Source organism: Neopsephotus bourkii, unplaced genomic scaffold (assembly GCF_033783945.1).
Source record: "Neopsephotus bourkii isolate Nb327-2 ecotype Australia unplaced genomic scaffold, CSIRO-AGI_Nbou_v1 NB_1638, whole genome shotgun sequence".
NCBI lineage: Eukaryota > Metazoa > Chordata > Aves > Psittaciformes > Psittacidae > Neopsephotus > Neopsephotus bourkii.
The window spans coordinates 5237080-5258613 of NW_026902113.1; the positions used below are offsets into that span (position 1 = coordinate 5237080).

The 21534-nt window shown below is 36.8% G+C and overlaps 1 protein-coding gene across 1 annotated transcript in view; it reads left to right on the top strand.

Moving 5' to 3' along the window:
* The window catches only part of CUL5 (cullin 5), a 32432-nt gene that overhangs the window by 1422 nt on the left and 9476 nt on the right, over positions 1–21534 (top strand). Inside the window, exons 2-12 of the mRNA XM_061374455.1 lie at positions 5461–5570; positions 7875–7974; positions 9357–9533; positions 10877–11018; positions 12028–12173; positions 12250–12330; positions 13541–13634; positions 18059–18189; positions 18919–19026; positions 19540–19604; positions 21234–21366. Coding sequence (XP_061230439.1) covers positions 5461–5570; positions 7875–7974; positions 9357–9533; positions 10877–11018; positions 12028–12173; positions 12250–12330; positions 13541–13634; positions 18059–18189; positions 18919–19026; positions 19540–19604; positions 21234–21366 — 1287 coding nt within the window. The remainder of the gene's footprint in view (positions 1–5460; positions 5571–7874; positions 7975–9356; positions 9534–10876; positions 11019–12027; positions 12174–12249; positions 12331–13540; positions 13635–18058; positions 18190–18918; positions 19027–19539; positions 19605–21233; positions 21367–21534) is intronic.

Genomic DNA, 21534 nt, shown 5'->3' on the forward strand with positions numbered 1-21534 from the left:
AAAAGTCTTTACCGAAATTGAAAAGTAATTGAAACGAATTTAATTTCTCCATATTTTTATGTCTAAGTAGTTCGATTTTTTAGGAGATAAGACTTACATGAAAAAATAAAATTGAAGAATCCAAGAACACTGGTGAAAAGAATAATTTCCCATAAAAAGAAATGTGCTTTTTGTGGAAAAGCATGGTTTTGGAACAGGGAACAGACAGTTTATCTACTTGTTAATGATTTAGTCCATCTCTTTGCTATCTGTTTAAGGATCTGTGGAGACAGCAATGAGTGCTTTGACCAGACACATGTAGTTGTATAGCCCATAGGAGACAGAAGAAACAGGCCTGGAGATATGTCAGCATTCCACTGCAGCTGTTTTGAAAGAATAAGAAGCGTACACTGAGTGAAAATAGAGTCAAAGTCCTTGATTCTGTGAGATTACTCTTGGTGAACTCTTGCCTTTGTGTTGACTAGCCATGTTTTTGCAACTGGCCTTTGAATCATGAGTATTTTATGTTGACAGCAATATATATATGCACAGAGTGTTTTGGGAAAAATGCCACAGGGATACCTATTCTAAAACAGGGCTTCCCGGTCACTTGGGGTGTTTTAAAGCACTATAACTTACTAATTAGTGAGTTTTCTAGCAACATTAATGTATGAACCCTGCATTATAAAAGGAAAGATTTTACAGTGATTTGACTTCATTTATAATGACACAATAAAGCAGTGCATTCGAACTAGATGAAGTCTTTTGTTCCCTAATTCTGCTCATCAGAGTGCTCTCAGAGAAGCTGTTGATTCCAGGTTGGTGTTGATTGGCAGTGCTTCATGTGTTCTGCTTTAATGTTTAGGGAAAAAAAGCAGTGTCTCAGCATGTAAAAATCCCTGGCTGAGAAAGGAGAGGTGTTAAAATCTGTAACGTTTATAATCATTTAATATAAGGTTTAGAATCATATAATTTACAAATGAGCCTGCATAATCAAATCTAAGTTTGGTTTAGACAAGTCTTGGTTTTGCTAGGATAAACAGGAACTAAGAATTTTCTGGTTTTTACCCATCCTTGTTTGACTTCCTGCATAGTTGAGAAAATGAAGTGTAGTACTCTTCTTATTCAGGTAATGGGTACTAGCTGAATCCAGACCTGACTGATGTTATTTTAAAGGGCATTGTTTGAACTCCACTAGTGCGTGACTTTCCTAATTGTAAATTTTTTTTTTAGTGAGAAGCGTATTCTTAGAGAACATTCTCTTAAATGCAAAATTAAAATGACCTATCATATGCTGAATCCTGGTGAGATACAACAAGTTGTAATGTGGTGAAAATGTTGAAGTAGTTAGTAAGAGCTAGCTATGACAAGGTAAGCTAGTGTGAACCCTACTGTGCAGAACTGTTCTCCCACACTGAGGTCATGGCTTTCCTGTAGATGAGCCATTATGAGGTGAGTCCCCCAGAGTTTCTTCTCTCAACATACCTTTGACTTGGGCACTTTTAAAGTGGGGTACTTCATTCTGGGAGGTGTGTTGGATGAGTAACCTGTTGTGTTTGCAGTGGCAAGGTAGTCTAAACCAATTCACTCATGTGATGTGAAGATACATGAGTGTTTCTGCAGTTTGTGGTACGGAGCACCTCAGTTTATCGCAGCACAAAGAAAAGCCATAGTTGTATCCATGCTGGCTGACCTTTACATGTCTGTAAAGCTTTACTGGAGATGCCAGCAAATGGAAGAGTCTGTCCTTGCAAGATGACTTGCAGCTTGAGCCTGGCGTTAGGAGGGAAGCAGCAGAATTTCTGTAGGTTTAAGTGAAATGAGAACAGTTATTTACCTCTGCATTGGTTTAAAGTGGGTTTGGTGGGATTTTTTAAATCTCATATCTGTGTCACTGACAACTGGAAACAGATCTGAAGTTTCGGAATTCTTCAACTTAGAGTAAGTATTCCAGATCTGTGTTTTAACATTGTCTGCTTCTTCCTGGCTCTTTCCAATTAGGATATCTGCTAGAAGTTGCACACCGGTTATTTAAATAGCAGAGCTTTTTCTCTGGAGTTTTTCTGCTTTGTGTAGTAACTTCAGTGCTATCATTACACTGACGTTAAAGGTGCTGGTAGCAGAGATTAATCAGACAGTGATTTTTCATGCTTATTTCAGTCTAGGGCCTCATACTTCCTGTTTCATCCCTCTGGAATTAATCTTAATATAAATCTATCATCTGTAAATGGTGAAGTAGTAACGGTGAAGATGTAATATATAGATAAGATGTATAACAAGAATGTTTGGTTTCTTACAGTACGGTTTAGAGAATCTGATGGGGATCAGGGCTGAATTTGTATGTGGCCTGAAAGTGTACTGTGTTCTAGAGTATACACTGAAGAGACCTGAATGTCCAAATAGACATTTGAAGGTTCAGAGGGACAGTGGCTTAGAGGCCTCATCATACTGCCTTGCTTTATTACATTCCACGTTTATTTAGGCTCTTGTAGCATATTCCATGCCTGCTGTGCTGCTTTTCAACTTGCTTACAGTTAAGGTGAGGAATTTTGTGTTGTGCCATAATACCCAAGTCAGAAAAACTGGTTAGTGGAACAATTCCACTTGCATCATTGTACTAATTCTATGTAATACGCACCAACAGGTTTCTTACCTGCTATCCTAAAATGCTATGTTTAGGTGCTTCTGCATAGAAGTGAAGAAAAGGGGAAAAGTAAGTTTAAAGAGTAAAGTTGTAATATATAGTTCAATGTAGTGTTTTAAGTAGTATGTATTTCAAGTGAAGTTTAGTGTTAAAATTGAACTTTAAATCTCTTTGATCCAACTTAGTGAAGTGACTTTGGAAACATAAAATATTTACTAAGTGGAATTATTTTGCAAAGGATTACATTTGAAACACCTAGAAATAGTCACTTAGCAAGGGTATGTCTATCAATCATCATCCTTGTTTTCAGAGAAGATTGGGTAAGTGGAGTAATTTTATTTTGTTAAGGTGTGAATTCCTTCCTTTGGGAGCTGCGGTTTGAGGCAACAAGCTAAGAAAAACAAATTACCCAGGAAATACAGCTCAGAAGTTGCATGGGTTTGCAGGAACCCATGGGTTCCTGGTGTTGTCTGTGCCACTGGTGACTTTGGTCACAAGTAAGAGTTACCACTGTTTGAATTCCTCTGCCGTTATAAATTCTGTTTTCTGATGCACTACTAGGGGTAGAATTAATGAGTGTGAGTGGCACACAGTAGGTGGTACTATGCACTCTTTCTTTTGTAATTTCAGCACAAGAATGGGAGGTCAGGGAAACTTGAATCTTATCTAGAAGATGCTGAATCCTTTATTGCCCATAAGTAATAGTTTGAGTGGGATTTTTAATCCATTAGTTTTATTTCCTCTTCTATGTAATATAGAGGGAAGTGGAAAAAAAAAAATATTTACTCCAGTGTATAGAAAACAGTTCTAAACTTCTCTAATGACATTTTCTGCAAAGTTTTATTTGAGGAATTCTTTTTAAGTAGGTACATGCTCATTACAAGTGCACATGGAGTTTTTACAACTGAAACAAAGTTTTATGTGTGCCTCTTTAGAATGAAGTAGAAGACACCCTAATGTCTCCCCCCCTCCCTTCATGTTTTACTAGTCTTATTCACAAAGAGAATTTAGTTTTTATCTTCAGCTCTTTTCAGCAAAGGGCTGGATTGCACTTCTCCATAATTGCAGAACAGGCTTTTTACCTCTTTCAGAAAACTTACGGGATCTACTCTGAAGTTTCACTCCAAAGGAAAACTTTGGAGGAAGTTGGTTTTACTTATTTTATAACGTCTTTTCTACAACTTCTAACTGTACAGTAGCTGGTCTTTCAAGTTCATTATCCTGCAAAAGGGGACTGGGAACAGAAGCATCTACAAGTAGAAACTAACCATCTTCACAGGAATAGGAAAGATGAGAGCAACTCCTCAAAGTTTAGGGAATAATTGTAAAGCTGGCTCTCTGGGGATGAAGCATGTAGTTGAGCATTTTCAAAGATAATGCATTCAAATTTGTTTTACAGTGGAAGGGAATAGGCAAAACTCTCTATTTGGAAAACAATTTATTTTCTTTTTTTTTTTAATGTTAAAAGAATTATAAGCTTCATCAAACTGGGTGCTTCTGTGAAGCCCATGTTCAGTACCTACTGAAATGGTACCATAATGCTGTGAGGCCTCCAGGTGATGTTGCTATAAAAATTGTTACTGTAATGCCTGTTGCATCTTTTTAACTGAAAGATGAGATATCTTTGCACTTCAGAGTAGCAGGGGATACAGTTTCCAAACTGTGCTTATTCTGAATACTAAATAGCAGATTTAATTGTAAATTTCCATGTAGAAATTAATCAGAAGATGTTTGAGAGAACGTGTGGTGCTGCTTGTGCTTGTTTATCTGAAGAGCTGTTAGTGGCAGAACAGCACACTTGTCAGAATTTCAAGTAGTTAGACTGTATTATTTGGTGCCTGTGAAGTGAATTGTGTCAAATGTAGTAGTACTAGCCAAGACAATGATCTGTTCAGAAGTAAACAGTGCATTGGAAGATAACATTGCAGATAACCAGTAGTATTTCTGACACAGAGCTCTCAATCAACTGTTTATTTTTTAATTGCAGGTTTTTTCTTTTAAAAATGTAGAGCTGTAAGCAAATAGTGATTTTTTTTTTTTTTTTTTTAAAGCTGTTGGTTGGGGGGGGTTGTTTATTTTTTTTTAATAACGGAAGCCTGTCTACTACAGTGGTACTTTTTTGAAATACTCAGAATTATATTGGAGCATTTAATTTCTGTAGTTTTGCCTTAATTTTTATCATAAGATTGAAAAAAATCTACCTTGGATTAGAATTTTCAGAATGGTGGAAACCATTTTCATCTGCATCAGCTGTAGTCTTGGCCATCAAACTGCCTACGGCCAGTTAACCCACAGGAAGGGAGTCTGTAATACAACAACTCCTACATCACTCTGCTTACTTCCTCCCCCTTTGCTGCTGATGCCAAATGCACAGCGGAGAAGAAAGGTACATGGCAGCATCCACAGGTGCTATTCCTGATTCCTGGCTGCCATTTTGGCAGTGATAATTTATTCAAGACAGATTTCCAACTCTGCCTCATGACTTTCACTGCATGTATCCAGGCTGGGGCAGTGAAGCTGACTATCGTTTATGTTGTCCATTTATAACTCCATTAACAGGTGAAGAACACTTGCTAGAACTTGTTGCATTGTAGCTAGTGCAGTGAATAAAGCAAAAAGTTGGCAATCTGGCTTCTGTAAGAAACAGGTAATAGCTCTGTCTCATTTTAAAGTAATAAACACCATGAGAAGTGCTGTTCAGCTGTGGTGGTGTAGCTCAAAGGCTGGCTTATGGGAGCCACCTCAGAAGATATTTTTAAGCTTACCATAGGAAGTGCAATCCTTAGAGATAACTTTAAGAAAATGTTTTATTAACAGTTTTTTTTTGTTCTTTCCAGAACAAAGGTTCGCTTCAGTTTGAAGACAAATGGGATTTCATGCGCCCTATCGTTCTGAAACTTCTTCGTCAGGAGTCTGTCACAAAACAGCAATGGTTTGATCTGTTTTCGTAAGTAATTTTTTAGTATTATCTTTCTGCATAACAGGAATACAGTTACGGTACTTCTTCTGATACAGCAGTTAGGTGTGTCATGGTCTATGTGGGAACACACAGAACAAAACCATGAGTTTAAGTTCTGTTAAGTGGTAAGTGTGCCTGCATCACTGTAACTGTGCAAAAGTAGAGTTTTTTTGAGATTCAGATCCTTGCAAACAAGTTGGAGAAAGAACAGCAGAGCTCTTGACTTAAGCTGATCATAGTAAACAAGTTTTGTACCTACCCACAAACCTTTTGTTAGTTTTAGAGAGAAAATGTTGTTTACTGCTTCGGCAGTTAAGTTCATTTAAAGGCAGTTTCCTGAATGTCACATTATTCTGACTTGAATGGCTTTCTTCTAAAATAAGAATGCTACTGAAGTAGCAGGGCAATGCAGTTTAACTGGTATAATTTGAATAGCCTTATACCCTAATAATATATATAATATTTTTCAGACAGTGTTTGCATTATTGTACTTTGTAAAATCCCTCTCATTTTGCTTCTTCCAAAAAGCGAAGTTGCTTCCTGATTTTTTTTCTTACAATACATCTTGTGACCTTTGCCAACATAATGTGGAAATTAACAACATATATTGAAAGAGTATCTAAAATAATCTTTTGTCTCAACGCATAGCTATTTTCCCTCAGATACACTTGTAGCTTAAATCTGCAGCCTCTCCTTCTGCTTTTTAAAATCTGTCACAAAAGTGTTTTTTATTCAAACACAGTCTGCTGCAGTCAGCCTCTTTATTGCTCTTTTTGATGAGGACAGTGCAGTGATTCTTTTTACACCCATCCTGCTGCACCTGTCACGCTTCTATGCCAATCAAAAGGAAAAGTAGTTTATCATGTAATGAGTTTTAATATCTGATGATGTGTCAGCTATAGTAGTTGCCAGGTACATGGTATATTTCAGGTATAAATTCAGTCCTGAGCCATTAGTTTCATTTTTAATAGCAACTTCAGTAATTCTGCATTGGTATTGAAATTTTCAGTTTATTTTTCTTGTAGCTGAACTATTCAGCATAACTGAAGTAACTCTGTGGCTGAATTCAGGATACAGAAGGAAAGGATCCCACTCTCCTAGGGTTTTATTTTTGGACAGTGGTGTTTGTTAAGCTCTTTAATAAAAATTCAAATTAATAGGTGTCTTCTACCTGCCATTTGAGTATCCAGCATTTCTTTTTCCACTCCTGTCAGGAAACAATGACATTCTAAATACAGTAACACCTTCTCTGCATGTGAACATTGCGTAAGTCTCACAATTTAGGTAGACCTCTGTAAATCCTGGGCCAGCACCAGGAACTTTCTACCTTATAAGTTTTGTCTTTTCAATTAAAAAAAAAAAAAGCTGCTTTTAAATTGAAAAACTGTATTGATTTAATTGGAACAAAGTTATGCCTTTAGATTATGTAGTTGCTTTTCTGCAAAGATGAGGCCTTATTATTGAAAGGAAGAATAAAAACCAGAGGAAGGTAATGAGTCAAGAAATGGCTTGCTAGTCCACATTATGTATGATGTGTGGTTAGAAGTGTAGCTTGCTTTATTTAGTCTTTAGTAGGGAAAGAAAGTAGGAATTAAGTTACTCTTGCTGAGCTGTAAGCTAGGAAAGAGATTATTTGGACGTTGTTAAAACTCATAAATAGAATTTTGCTTTACGCTGCTGTTTGGGAGCTTTTCTGCAGTAGGTTTTCACTTTATAATGCTGTCACTGTCATGAAACATTTCAGTGATCACATTAAACTAATTAAAACATCTTTTAAATTACCTGATGCCCCTGAGCTCAGATTTCTTATATGTAAGGTCTCTTTTCCTCTGTAGCACAAGAATGATGTTGTGCTTGGATTGTAAAACTGTGAGTGAAGGCTGCATTGTAATAAAGAGTATTTTAGAATAATACAGGCTGAGTAGTAATGCTTCTACTGGCAAGTGGTTTCTGTCTTTGTCAAAGAAAAGCTTTAGAAATTGTCCTTAATATAAAAAGGAGTATTGAATGGATATTGAAACCAGGATTGGCTTCTACATCTCTTTTGTGATCATACTATCTCCTAGATAGGTTGCTGTTACTTGGTTCAAAGACTTTCAGTCTTAGCTTCAGTCTCTTCTCCAAGCATGTTTTCTAGCACATGTCACTGGGAACTAACTGTGTGGTTTTTAACAATGATAGATTAAAAGTGTATTAATCTCTTAGACATAGTGAAATTATGGCTTTTTAAACCTCATGGTCTACAGCATTAAACTTTGAGTAGCTGTTACTAAAAGATGAATTGTTTTCTAGAGATGTACATGCAGTTTGCTTGTGGGATGATAAAGGTCCAGCAAAAATCCATCAGGCTCTGAAAGAAGACATCCTTGACTTTATTAAACAGGCACAAGCAGTAAGTTCTTAATGTTTCATAACTTCTATTCATATTGTTAGAAAAATAACCAAATAGTTTTGACTTTCATTGGATCTAAATGCATAGCTTTTTTGTTCGAAATTTCGTGATGTCCTGGAGATCTTAATTACCCTGTGATTTTCTATTGACAAAAGTAAGACTTAGCCTTGGGCATTTGCCTTGGCTCATTGTTTTCTCACAATCCTTGAAATTGGGCTGGGCAGTGATTTTTTTTTTTTTTGTGGTGTACTAAAAAACAAAACAAAACCCCAAAATCCAGCATTATTTTTGTTTATCCAACAGTACTTATGGTATCTTCAGCCACTTGAAAGGTCTTGAGGCAAAATTTTATATAAGAAATTACTGTCTGAAAAAGAAATGTTGTTTGTCTAGCTTCAGTGCAATGCTGACATGTTCATGGATGGCTTTAAAATAAGCCATATGTGTGGTGTACTAGAAATAGCCCTGCTATCGACTCAGCAAGCTGAGCTGTCCAGTTTTATGGGCTTCCCCCCAAACAGTTGAAGTTGTCAATAGATTCCAAGGAAATATTTGTGTTTGTAAAAAGTAGAACAAAATATGTTTTCTGTAATAATGGATTTAAAAGAGGGGATTGTTGAGAAATAAAAAATGAAAATAAAAAAGAATCTTATGACATTGGAAAGGAAAAAATGAGAAGTCTGTAAAATCTTTCATGAGGAGACTTACACCACTGAGGCTTTGCTTAAAGGAATATAATTTCTTACAGAGGCCTTTGTATAACCAGGCTTATACATGTTGATTTTTAAATTCCATCAGCTTGCTTACATACATAAATGCTATGCTGAACTGAGGCCTTCGGCATGGTCTGCATTGGCTATTGAGAGGCGTCTTTTTAGGCATTATGATAGCCATTGTACAGTGTAGTTGTAGTTTCCAGGCTTTAATAAAATATACATGTTAACTAGTTGTCTGGGTCTTATGAAAAGTTGGTAGGTGCCATTGAATTAAACTTTTCACTGCATAGAAGAGAATGTAGTGCTTACAGGTTACTTATTTTATTTTTTTGTATACATGGCTGTAGCAGGACATGTTTTTAGACCAAAGGTGTTTCAGTCTTTTTGACCTGCAGATGGCTTAAAAATAAAATAAGGTAAAAAAAAGCAGTTTCATTTAGAAAATTTAAACTTACTACTACTTGTTGTTACCATTCTTTACCCTTTAGAAATGGTCCATAGGGTATGGGTTGATAACTGCTTCCTTGAAATAAATGGTACTTTCTTATTCTGATATATCTGTACATTTGAATTTTATATGGGGAGTTATTTTCACTATAAGCAAAGTATTGTATTTTGTGCAAAAATTTGTTTATGAATTCCATCCTCTTCTCCCTTCTCCTCCAGAGAGTGCTGAGTCATCAAGATGATACAGCTTTACTAAAAGCTTATATAGTGGAGTGGCGCAAGTTCTTCACGCAGTGTGATATTTTGCCCAAGCCATTTTGTCAGTTAGAGATTACTTTAATGGGCAAGCAGGGCAGCAACAAGAAATCTAATGTAGAAGACAGTATTGTTCGAAAGGTAAGGTATAAGAGTTTAGTTGCACGCTCTTCTGCCTGCAGTAGTAGTACAGAAGGGATTCTGTAGCTGAAGATGAAATAGCACCAATCACGGAATATGATGTATCACTTTGCTTCAGTGTGAGGGTAAAAACAACCGTACAACTCTTCTCTCCAGAATGGTTTCACTCTTGTTTCTCCAGTTCTGCTTTGGCTATTAACAATTTTGTTCAGATGATTAAAGCACTTCTTTACTGGGCTTTGGGTTTGTTTGCGGGCTTGCTCAGGGTGTTTTGGTTTTGTCTTTGGTTTTGGTTTTTTGCTTGGTTTTAATTATGCCTTGAATCCTGGGGTGGAGGCAGTTGTATATTCACCTACTGTTTCTGTACTTCTGAGTAGCAAGTACTTGTATATATAAGCAATTAGTTTTCCTACTCCTGTTTTATTTGCCAAGGATATTTTATTTTAACGGGGGCACATCTCTGCACTTTATAAATGACCAATCAAGTGCTGTCGAGTTAAATATAGCTATTGGTCTCTTAATTTCCCCTTTCTCCTCCACATTGTCAGCATACCTATGAAAAGATTGGTCATGTATAATCTTGTGAATATAATCTTTTTACTATTTCATATCCACATAAAGAAAGTCTAGGGTTTTGAGTATGGAGTGCTCAGTGTCCCAGACCTCATGAGTAATGGTCCTTGAAATTGCTTTAGTCTTTATTCTAAGAAAAACGAAGCACATCAGTTGTAAAGTGTTCAGTCCTTTAGTTTAACGTCATTCATTATCCCTTTCCATTGCAGATAGTATCTGTAAGGAAATTAAATTTCTTTAGCAATCTTTCATTTGGTGGTGAAAAGCATCTGAACTGTCCCCCTGCCTCCAGAATGGGAAGAACAAAATAGATTGAGTGCATTACTTTGGGCAAGGTTTTTTTTCTTCACCCTCCTGTTTTGATGTCTGATCCTCTATTCCTGTTGAAGAAAGGGAGGCGAGAATAGCAGCAAAGAGAGGAATCTCCAACTTAGCTCTTTTGCTTCCATTGTTTGTTGGAGAAAGCATGTGAAAAATTACTTGACTACTGAGGACTGTAGGAATAATACAGAATTATGGAATTAATATATGAATCAAACACTGATTAGCTGTCTGGTTACACTGAGTAAGCTTAGAATGTAAGCTGAATATTACTTCCATAACATGTTCAGAGCAAGATCAGGTTCTAAGGTAGTTGAACTGCTGTATATAACCTGAGAAGTGCATTATAAACTGCTTGATTTCTGTTTCTGATTCCCTGTATTTCTTTTGCACAAACTGAGATCTGCATGTACCTGTCTCACAGGATTTTTTTTCTTCCCAATACACAGCTTATGCTAGATACGTGGAATGAATCCATATTTTCAAATATAAAAAACAGACTTCAGGACAGTGCAATGAAGCTAGTTCATGCTGAAAGGCTAGGAGAAGCTTTCGACTCTCAGCTCGTTATTGGAGTTCGAGAATCATATGGTATGTTGTACACAGACCCATCTATGTTGCCTCCTCACTTTACTAAATGAGTTTTCATCATGCAGAGTTGACAGTTGTGGTAGGGTTGGGATGCTTATCTCAGCATTTACATTGATGTTGATATGTGATACCAATTCAGTTTCAAATCTAACTTCAAAGTGGCTTAGCTGTGTATCAGTTACTACAAAATGGGTGTTTTCAAAAAGCAAACTATTCCTTCACCTTTTGGGTTTGCAGATAATGACTTTGTGCTTTGTACTGTTCCTGATTCTTCAGGCAGTTTGGAGAAAAAGTGCTAAACAGGCTGTATCTAAGACTTTCTTCTTTGAAAAACACATCTGTGTATCTGAAACTTCTGTGACGTTTCACCATTGCCTGGTGCTTCTATATCACTTTGCAGCCTGTTGAATTAAACTTGTGGCTAATACTCTCTCAGATGGTTTTATAGTGTCCAGTTCTATTTTTTTTTTTTAACATACTCCATTTAAAGTCTGTCTTTATTCATCTGTAACAGTTGAGAGGAAGGGGGAAACTTTTTTCCAAATAGTTCTAGCAGTGCAGGCGGCTCGCTGTCAACATTCTGGTAAAAGAGGGAAAAAAGCCTTAAGACACTGGGAGTCTAAGAACAGTGTCTAAGAAAAGCTGTTTGCTCAGTCAGGCGGAGAGTTCTCACTTCACTAGGCATTATGCTGAACTGCCCTTATTTGTTTTTTCTTTTCTTTCCTATTTTGCAGTTGTATGTGTATTTCTGGTTACCATGTTTGAATGTCTCTAATGTTGGTGATAACTATGAAGTTCTCTCCAGTTCCTTATCATTAATCTAAGTATTTTTAGAGCAAGGACTGGACAATTTTGGTTACCTTTAGGGGTCAGAGTACGTTTATAGGGTACTTCAAGTTGTTCAATGCAACCTTTTAATACAAGACTCTCCTTAATGAGAGAGATTTGCTTATTATTAGCCACTTAAGTTTCCAAGACTTGAAAGTAAGTTTGGACTTTCTCTTTGCAGTTAACCTTTGTTCCAATCCCGAAGATAAGCTTCAGATATATCGGGATAACTTTGAAAAGGCATATTTGGATTCAACAGAGAGATTTTATAGAACACAGGCTCCTTCTTATTTGCAGCAAAATGGTGTACAGAATTATATGAAATATGTAAGTAAAACTTCTGTTGTAACTTTATTCTGGAAGTGTTAGTACTTAAAATGATTGCTGTTCTACTTTTGCACAGGCAGATGCTAAACTAAAAGAAGAAGAGAAAAGAGCATTACGATACTTAGAAACAAGGCGTGAATGTAACTCAGTAGAAGCAGTAAGTATGATGTGCTGAAAACTTTAGTGTATTTTGTGTTCATATAGTATTACTACATTGCAGGTTTTAATTTTGTGTGTTAAAGTATTACTTAGCAGTAGATTGAGATGAAACTGTTGACTTTATGTTTTCTAAGAATCCACTATTTTTCCTGCAAAAATCTGTATTCCTTTCCAATCTGGCAATTTAAAATTTCTGCAGATATTTTAATAGTAAATGTGGATCAGAAGTTCAGATTGAAAGGCTGGGGTTTAGGTAGGTTGATTTTTATTCTTTCATTTTAAATCAGGTTTGGTTTTCTTTTTCTTCGTACACTTACCAGTGGGTGAGAATATTTGAAAATAAGTTGTCTAATCCATTAAGTAAAGGGTTTTTCAGTTCTCATTTAGAATACCTGAAAGAGGTACTGTTCATTGCAGTCAAAAGGAGCAATAGAAGTTTCACTAAAACTTCTGTAGCTTTCCTCTTAGGCTGGAGTATGTTCATTTAATATAAAGGAGGATGCTGCTTTTTTTAATCCCACCCCCCCGAGCAATATTTTACACAGTTAAGATTCTGGAGAAAGATTTAACTGCAACGAATCATTCATAATAGTGTGTGTTGAAATTGGTTCAGGAAAAGGGTTATTTTAAATACGCTTTAAATCTGGGAGTTTTGTTTGGGGTTTGTTGTTTTTTTTTTTTCAGTGGATCAAAATGTGTTCTATGTCTTTCGTTGTTATAGACCATTCATTTTGAACAGCTATAAATTGTGACCCATATCAAGAGGCTGACAAAAGAGACAAGCAGCTTCTGTTCTAGGTCTAGCCATAGTGTCTTGTTCAAGTAAACCAGCCTGGTCCAAATAGGGTATGCTGGAATGAGAACTATTCTTAGCTCTTGGATATATATTTGGAAACTAAGTAGGGTAGTTGGTGTTCTGAAAGTGGTGGCTCCCTTGAGAGAAAAGAAGCAACAGAAATATTAAACTCATTACTGGTTTGGGAGGGAGTTTACCATATTTACTAACTTATATGTGTTGAAGAAATATGGTTTCCCATATAGATTTTAATCAAAGTACACAGATTTTTATGAATCAGTGGATGAATGAGTTATTTCATAGAGCACAGTTGTTGGGAGCAGGCTAGACTGTGTGTCATGGCAAACTTCAGACAGATCAGACTTTGGTGGTCAGCTGGCTAATGGAGCTAACTGTGTTTAATGTGTTTCAGCTAATGGAGTGCTGCGTCAATGCCCTGGTGACATCTTTCAAAGAGACTATTTTAGCTGAATGCCAAGGCATGATCAAACGAAATGAAACAGAAAGTAAGTGAAGCTGCAAGACCAGTGCAGGATGAACTCAGCATCCACTGTGTAAAAATAGATTTGTTTGTAGATGTATCAAATTACTGTTTTAAATAGATGGTGACAGTGTTACGTAGACAAAATATTACTGCATGTGGGCAATTTATATCACTTCTGAAATCTGTATGTACAACACCCTGATTTGAATAACTGGATAGTTCTCATCTTACTTGAAAGAAAAGAGTATTTTATTTTGTTTTCTTTAGTTTTCTTACAGCTTATTTTCCTTGTGTTGAACAGCTCTGTTAAGTTTTGCATATGTATTATTTTCTGTTTGAATAGTTCAGATACAAACACTGCCCCTTCATTCTACCCCCACTATGCCCCTTTCCATGAAAAAAGTGAAGCATCTGTTTGCAAAGCTGTGTGTGTGAAAAGCAAGGAGAAAACTTTCTTATTCTGATTATTTGTGCAGGACCAATAGGTAATGAACAAAAACTCTGCAAGTTTTTAAGCTGGTTTTATAGCCAGTATGTCAGCTGTGAGTATTAGGGTTAGCTCTGCATGCCTTGGTAAAGTTTCAGGGTTTTTTTAACTCTGCTTCCATAACTGAGAGGTTAGTGTGATTCAAAAGTCTTGTGTTGGTCCTGTATGATAAACCAAACTAGATAAATCATTAAATTGTCATAATTTAAGCAGGGAAACTAAAAACAAACAAACAGAAAAAGCTGAAATCACAGGTTTTGGGGCTGATTTTTCTTTTTCCTCTTTTTTAAAATATCCTGCAGCCAGGGAATATATACTAATGTCTGTATGAAGTTTTCATTTCTATGTAAATGTGAAAATTTTTTTATGACTCAGAACAGTGTAGAAAATACTTCTAAATGCTAGCATTTCAGAAAATATTTGACCTCAAAGCTATGTCCTACTGATCTGTTCATCTAGCAGCGTGATTTCTGGCAATAGTCCAGAGCTAAATCTAGAAAGCCACCAAACTTCTTATGAGTATATGTTACAGCCTTAGGGAGAATACAGGAGGCTTATTGAAATGCAGAGCTTCAGAAAGGTTCATCTCTGTAGCATCCAAAGCATCTGTCTTTAGAAACTTGGTGAAATATTCACACAGTCCTCTCTTTCTTTGTGGCTATGTCTGCCCTGCTCAGTTGCAGAATACTTCTGTTTAGTGTATAAGAGCTCAAACATCAATTTCAAGCCTTTTTGTATTTTCCTAGGCCTACCTGTGCTCTTTAAAATGTTTTAATAGAGGATGCAGGTGCAGGTGATTAAAAAAAATTATTTAAAGATTGGAGATGTACATGTGAATGCATACATCTAATAGTATCCTCTGCTATTCTTCACTATTGTATTAACCAGATGGGAAAACACCTTTGAGATCATCAAGTCCAACCACTACCCCAGGACTGCCAAGGCCACCACTAACGCATGTTGCTGAGGGTCTCATCTACACAGTTTTTGAACACTTTCAGGGATGGTGATTCCACCACTGCCTTGGGCAGACTGTTCCAATGCCTGATCACCCTCTCTGTGAAGAATTTTTTCCTAATATCCAATCTAAACCTCCCCTAGTGCAGCTTGAGGCCATTACCTCGTATCCCAAAGCTCTTCAGGACTGGGTTTTTTTTTTATTAAACAGCATCTGTCAAAAAAAGACTGGTTTTTTTTTGTTTTTTTTTTTTGTTATGAGCTGGGTACTGCTTTAAAATGTTCTTAAATATTAAGGACTTAAAATTTTCATGCCATGCAAAGGAAGGAAGGCATCATGTTTTCCAGCTAAAAACTATTGAAGATGTCATAACTTGCATACACTCTCCAGAACTGGCTTAGTGCATTTTTGTTGGCTTATAGTAATGGGGATGGGAGGCCTAAATTTTATTCTTGAAGTACTTCATGACATAAACAAAAAGTACATTTGGCTTTTTTGAATACAAAATGAAAACAGGAATTTTGAAGTGCCCCAACAACAAACAGGATGGGTTTCTTTATTCTCAGTGTCGTGTTTTCTGAATGAAGTTTCAGTGAAATCTTCCTTTTGCTTTTGTTACTTTGAAATCTGTCTTTGAAGAATCTGGGTTTTTGGGTTCTGACAGTTTTAGGGGAGGCACCTGAAGTCTTCCTTTGCCACCATTTATTAAGAGAAACCACTGAATTATTTTTTGTGTGAATTATTCACGCCATTACTAGTTTACAGAAACAGATGTTGAACCCTTTAATATATCATTTTCTTCTTTTTTTTTTTTTTTATCCCCACCATCTCTTTCTCCTTCTTACCCTTTTTAAAGTACATGTGGAAAGATTCAGTAAATATTGAGTGAGATTTTTGGACTTATCCTGTGGAAAACGGTGCTGCCATCATTTATGGTACTTTTAAATTGCACTGAGAATACCTCTGTCCACATTTTCTGTCTGGTTCCTGAAATCTGAGAAACACAGAGTGGTTTGAGTTGGAAGGGACCTAAAGATCATCTAGTTCCAACTCCCTGCCATGGACTGGGACACCTTCTACTAGACCAGGTTGCGCAAAGCCCCTTCCAGCCTGGTCTTGAACACTGCCAGGGATGGGGCAGCCACAACCTCTCTGGGCAACCTGTGCCAGTGTCTTACCACCCTCACAATAAACAATTTCTTCCCGATATCTCAGTCTCCCCTCTGTCAACTTAAAGCCATTCCCCCTTGTCCTGTCACTGCAGGACCTTTTAAAAATGTCTATCTCCAGATTTCTTGTAGTCCCCTTTAGGCACTGGGAGCTGCTCTAAGGTCTCCCTGGAGCCTTATCTTCTCCAGGCTGAGCAAGCCATCTTCGTGATGTCCTCTGGACTTGCTCCAGCAGGTTGACATCCTTCTTACACTGGGGGTTCCAGAGCTGAACACAATACTGCAGGAAGGGTCTCAAGAGAGCATAGTAAAGGGGGGAGAATTACCTCCCTCAACCTGCTGGTCACGTTCCTTTTGATGCAGCCCAGGATATGGTTGGTTTCTGGGCTGCAAGTGCACACTACTTGGTTATGTTGAGCTTCTCGTCAACCCGTACCCCCAGGTCCTTCTTCTCAGGGCTGCTCTCAATCCATTCTCCACCCAACTTGTAGCTGTGGCTGGGACTGCCCCGGCCCAGGTGCTGGACCTTGCACTTGGCCCTGTTGAACTTCATGAGGTTTTCATTGGCCCACATATCAAGTGTGTCAAGGTCCCCCTGGATGATGGCCCTCTAGCATGTCAACTGTAGAGAACTTGCTGATGGAGTAGTGAGTCACACTTCTAAGCCATTTTGTGTGGTCTTTAGTAGAATTGCAAGTTCTTATTGAGGGGTTTTTGTAGTTTCCATTCTTAAATTTGCATTGTTACATTATATACATTTAGATAAACATAGAGTAGATTTTTTTTTTCTTGTTCTTCTGTGTGCATTGCTTTTCTATTTGATTCCTACAACAGTTGTTGGGATCCAGAAGTTGATAACATCTATTTCCTCTTCAGTGGGTTGCTGAGAAAAGTATGGCAGAGGGTAAAATAGATGGGCATCTGGCTTTTGTCTCATTTCACAGTAGATAACAGCATTGAGGAACTAAGCGAATCCATCACTTTTCTTTTTTTCTATAAAAAAAGAACCAAAGTCCATGATGTGTTTGTTCTACTTCATTAAGCAGAGTCCTTTGCTGTGTTTAGTTCAAATGTCTGCGGTCTTTCTAAAACAATCTGGTGACCTTAATCCAGGTGTTCCTTTGTAAAAAGCTCTTATGAGATGATTATTGATGTTTCAGTACTTTTGAAAGGGTTTTTTTAGCAGTCTTGAAATACCAAATACCTCCACAAAAAGCAGACAAATAAACCAAATCAGTTTTTAAAGTCTTTGAACTGGTAACTTTCAGAAAAACTAAATAAACTCTTTGGGAAAAGAGAAAGGAAGAAATGTTCTTTACCTTAGTTTTGGTTACTTTAGAATTTGGCATGCTTTTAATTAAAACGTTGTAGGTGGCATTGAAAGATATGGAAGACAGCTCTGTTGGCCCTTAATTAAAAAAAAAAAAAAAAAAAAAAAAAAACTTGAATCCATACAATTTCCTTCATACACTCCTGTAGGCTTCCAACTGAGACTCCCATTTTGCCAGGGTTTTTTAAGGCAGTTATACTGAGAACCTGGAGTAAGTCCAAATTGCGATTGACTTTAGTGGGTTTTATTCAAGCTTATGATGATGCATGCATAAGCAAGTATTAATGTTGTAATAAATACCTCTTTTTGCCTTCAGAAGAATTTCCTTGTGGGTCCAGATTTAGAACACTGTTCAAAGCATCTTTCCTTTTAAGGGATGAATTGGATTATCTGTTGTGTACATGTTCAGTGTTCTGCTTGGGAGATGCTTTCAGAAATGCAGTATGTTTGGTTTTTATACAGGTCTTTGACTGGTGGCTTTATCAGTATTTGTATCTTCCAGAGTTGCATTTAATGTTTTCACTGATGGATAAAGTTCCGAGTGGCATAGAGCCTATGCTAAAAGACTTGGAAGAACATATTGTTAGTGCCGGACTTGCAGATATGGTAGCAGCTGCTGAAACTATTACTACTGTAAGTGTATTGGTTTTTAACAAAATAACAATGAAAAACCAACATTTCAGAAGTTAAATACTCTCTATTTTGGGGACATAATGTGAATTGAAATATTTTTTTAAGATTTTATGTTTTAACTTCAGATTTTGACCTACTGAAAGTTTTAGATGTCTGAAGAATCATCCTTTTGTTCTCAGTTGTAGCTTTAAAGCATGAATCAAATTTGTAGTATAGAAAAGGTTATAAATGAAGCACATGTGATATTTACATAGCAGGATCATGTCAGCATCTTAATTAAAAGCATTCTAACTTCCTGATGAAATTTGCAATTTACCTTCAATGTTCGAGAGGTTGTTCAGTGTGGGTATTAGACATTTTTTCCTTCACTGTTCTTTTTCAGCCTTTTATCATCTTTTTGTCTGGGTCTAGGAGGCCTGAGTATGTACAGTAATTAGGATATGCCTTTTATTGGTCTGTGAAAACAAGCTTTATTTTAGAAGTCATTACAAAATATTTGAAAATTACATATTTTTTATATATATGCTTGTATGTTGGAATACTATCCTGAAAGCCTGTGTTGACACTTAGATGCTGTAAAGCTCTTCAATACAGAGAACCAAGATAAAACGCTCATTTGTAGTACGCAGGCCTGAGGATACTACGTTACTACAGATTAGGGCATTATATGAAAGCTCACCCTGAATTCTCTAGAGCTTGTTTTTTTTAATTTGATTTTTGCCACTCTAGGATTCTGAGAAATACGTAGAGCAATTGCTCACACTATTTAATCGATTTAGTAAGTTGGTTAAAGAAGCTTTTCAAGACGATCCGAGGTTTCTAACTGCAAGAGATAAGGTATGTGTTCCTGCTGTTCATTTGTTTTCAGTTTAAGAATTGGTGTAGTTCATATTATGATGTCTCTGAAATCCGTGTGCCCATTCACTGTTAAACTTCATGCATGAAGTTGCATTTGTGTTCAGCTTTGTGATGTTGTAGAGCACAGCAGATGACCTTTATGTTGAGCACTTTAATGTCTGATTCAGCAATATATTTATGTTTAGAACTTACTACATGTTTGGGTGTAGTTTCATGACTTCAGATATGCAACCTGCTCTATGCAGTCACTTCCTAAGTTGTTCCTTAAAGGGAATTGGATGTTAATGGAAATGAGGAAAACACAGAACAGCATTTAATAGGAAATTAAGTCAAAAGATTTAAACTCTCATGTTGAAAATTAAATCTGCAAACTTTGAGCTAATTAAAAAAAAGTAATGTTATTGTAATCTAAAAAAGATATAAAACCTTTGTGATTTGTATATTTAAGAGAGAAATTGAGTGAAGCACTAATAATCTGTAATTACTTTTCAGGCGTACAAAGCAGTTGTGAATGATGCTACAATATTTAAACTTGAATTGCCATTGAAGCAAAAGGGGTAAGACATGCAAACTTCAATTGAATCGAGATTTTAAAGTTGTTAAAAGTTTGAGCTTCTCTTAAAATGCCTTCAGAAAGTAACACTGTGTTTAAAAGTGCTTTGTGGTTTTTATGTTATGGAATTTCAGATTCCTTATTAACCTCTGGTAAGACTCTTCACACAGCAGTGGATCAGTGAATAGCAGCCTGTTTAAACTCAAGTTTATTTGCAGTAACTAGGGATCTATTCTTTTATAGTAGAGTAATAAGTCAGCTTATTAGCTTAATTTAACAATACCTTCCCAAGTTATGAATTCCAAAAACCTGAGCTTTATAACTGCTGCAACTTCAGTAGAAGTCCGAGGGAAAATAGAGGCAGTAAATTTTATGGGAATAAATATAGCTGATAAAGCTGTAACTGTCCAGAAGCTGTTTCCTACCTCCTCTTACACCAGCTGTGAGTGTGGCCTGGCTGGGTGTTACATTTTTGTTTCAATGCAGGATTAACCAGGTTAGCTTAAACAACTTGCAGTAGATTAGCAGGCTCGTGAGACTCAAAAAGGAAAACCATTCATGCTCTGGCCACTCTTCTAACTCAGCCAAGAGAACGTAGCAGATGGTTATTTAATTGTTAACATTTAGTATGTGGTGTGCACTTGGGTAAGAATTTGTACATATTTAGGTGGTTGGGGTTGCTTATATGTATAGTCTGATTTGTTCAGAAATCCCTGGGAGCACAGTGTTTAAATGAGGGCTCTGACTTGTATTAACCAACAAGACCGGTGATCTGCTTTTACTCCAAATGGTATTTAGGAGGGCAGAAGTCACTAGCCTGCAAGCTGCTTCATGAATAAAAGGACAGGTTGTCTGAAGAGATACAGCACTGTCTACACTAGTTGATGGCAGGGTGGGAGAATGAGCAAGAACACCAGTTCCTGAGAATCCCTACAACTTGCCTATGATCTTACTTGCTGCCTTTGGTTTGGGTCCTTGAGAGCAGCAGTGTAGTTGGTGCCATCTGACTCTAGAAATAGTGATTGGTTCTTGGCACTGTTTTATTCACCAGTCTAGACACAGGTGCAGAACACAACCTTGTGCTTGCATGCATTTTGAGGAACAAGTTTGTCTACTGTAGCATCTTCTTGTTTAACTTTATCCTGCTTTTAATTTCCAAGCAGCCAGCCCGCTCTTATACCTGTTCTAAAACAGTTTTATCCTGTTACTATATGATAGCTGTGTTGGGCTTTGCAGTCTGTGAAATGCAATGCAGGAGGCTATTCTTGAGACTTTCCTTGGAGCATACTGACAGCATGATGCGAACATTTCAGTGCAGCATTTGTTAATCCTTTACTGGAACACTTACTACCATGCAATGTTTAGTTGTTTCAAACTGTAATTTCAATGTAATCCCTCATTGTTAGAGTTCTAAAATTAAAAGTTGTCTGAAAATGTTTGGTAGAATTTATTCTTTCAAGAAGAAAAGGGTGTTTTCCCTATTTTTTCATTAGTTTAACAAGGATATTAGTTCACCACCAGGATCCTTGCCAAGGTGATCAGTAAAGAGTGGTCTGTCTTGTTGGCAGTGTGACTACTCTAGAATAGCAAGATTTGATACGTTTTGAAGATATGTTGTTCTTTTTTTATTTAGTGTTGGATTGAAAACACAGCCTGAATCCAAATGCCCTGAGCTTCTTGCTAATTACTGTGACATGTTGCTAAGAAAAACACCACTAAGCAAAAAACTAACCTCTGAAGAAATTGAAGCAAAGCTTAAAGAAGTGGTATGTTTTTGCTTTCTACTTCTTGATTATTCTGAAGAATGGATTTGGGTTATTTCATTGTGTGGGTGGAGGCCTTGATCTTCAAAAACAGTTATGCAATGTGTAATAACAGGGGAAAGAGATTATTATGTCATTCAGCGTATGTGTGTTTAAATCCTGTAATGCAGG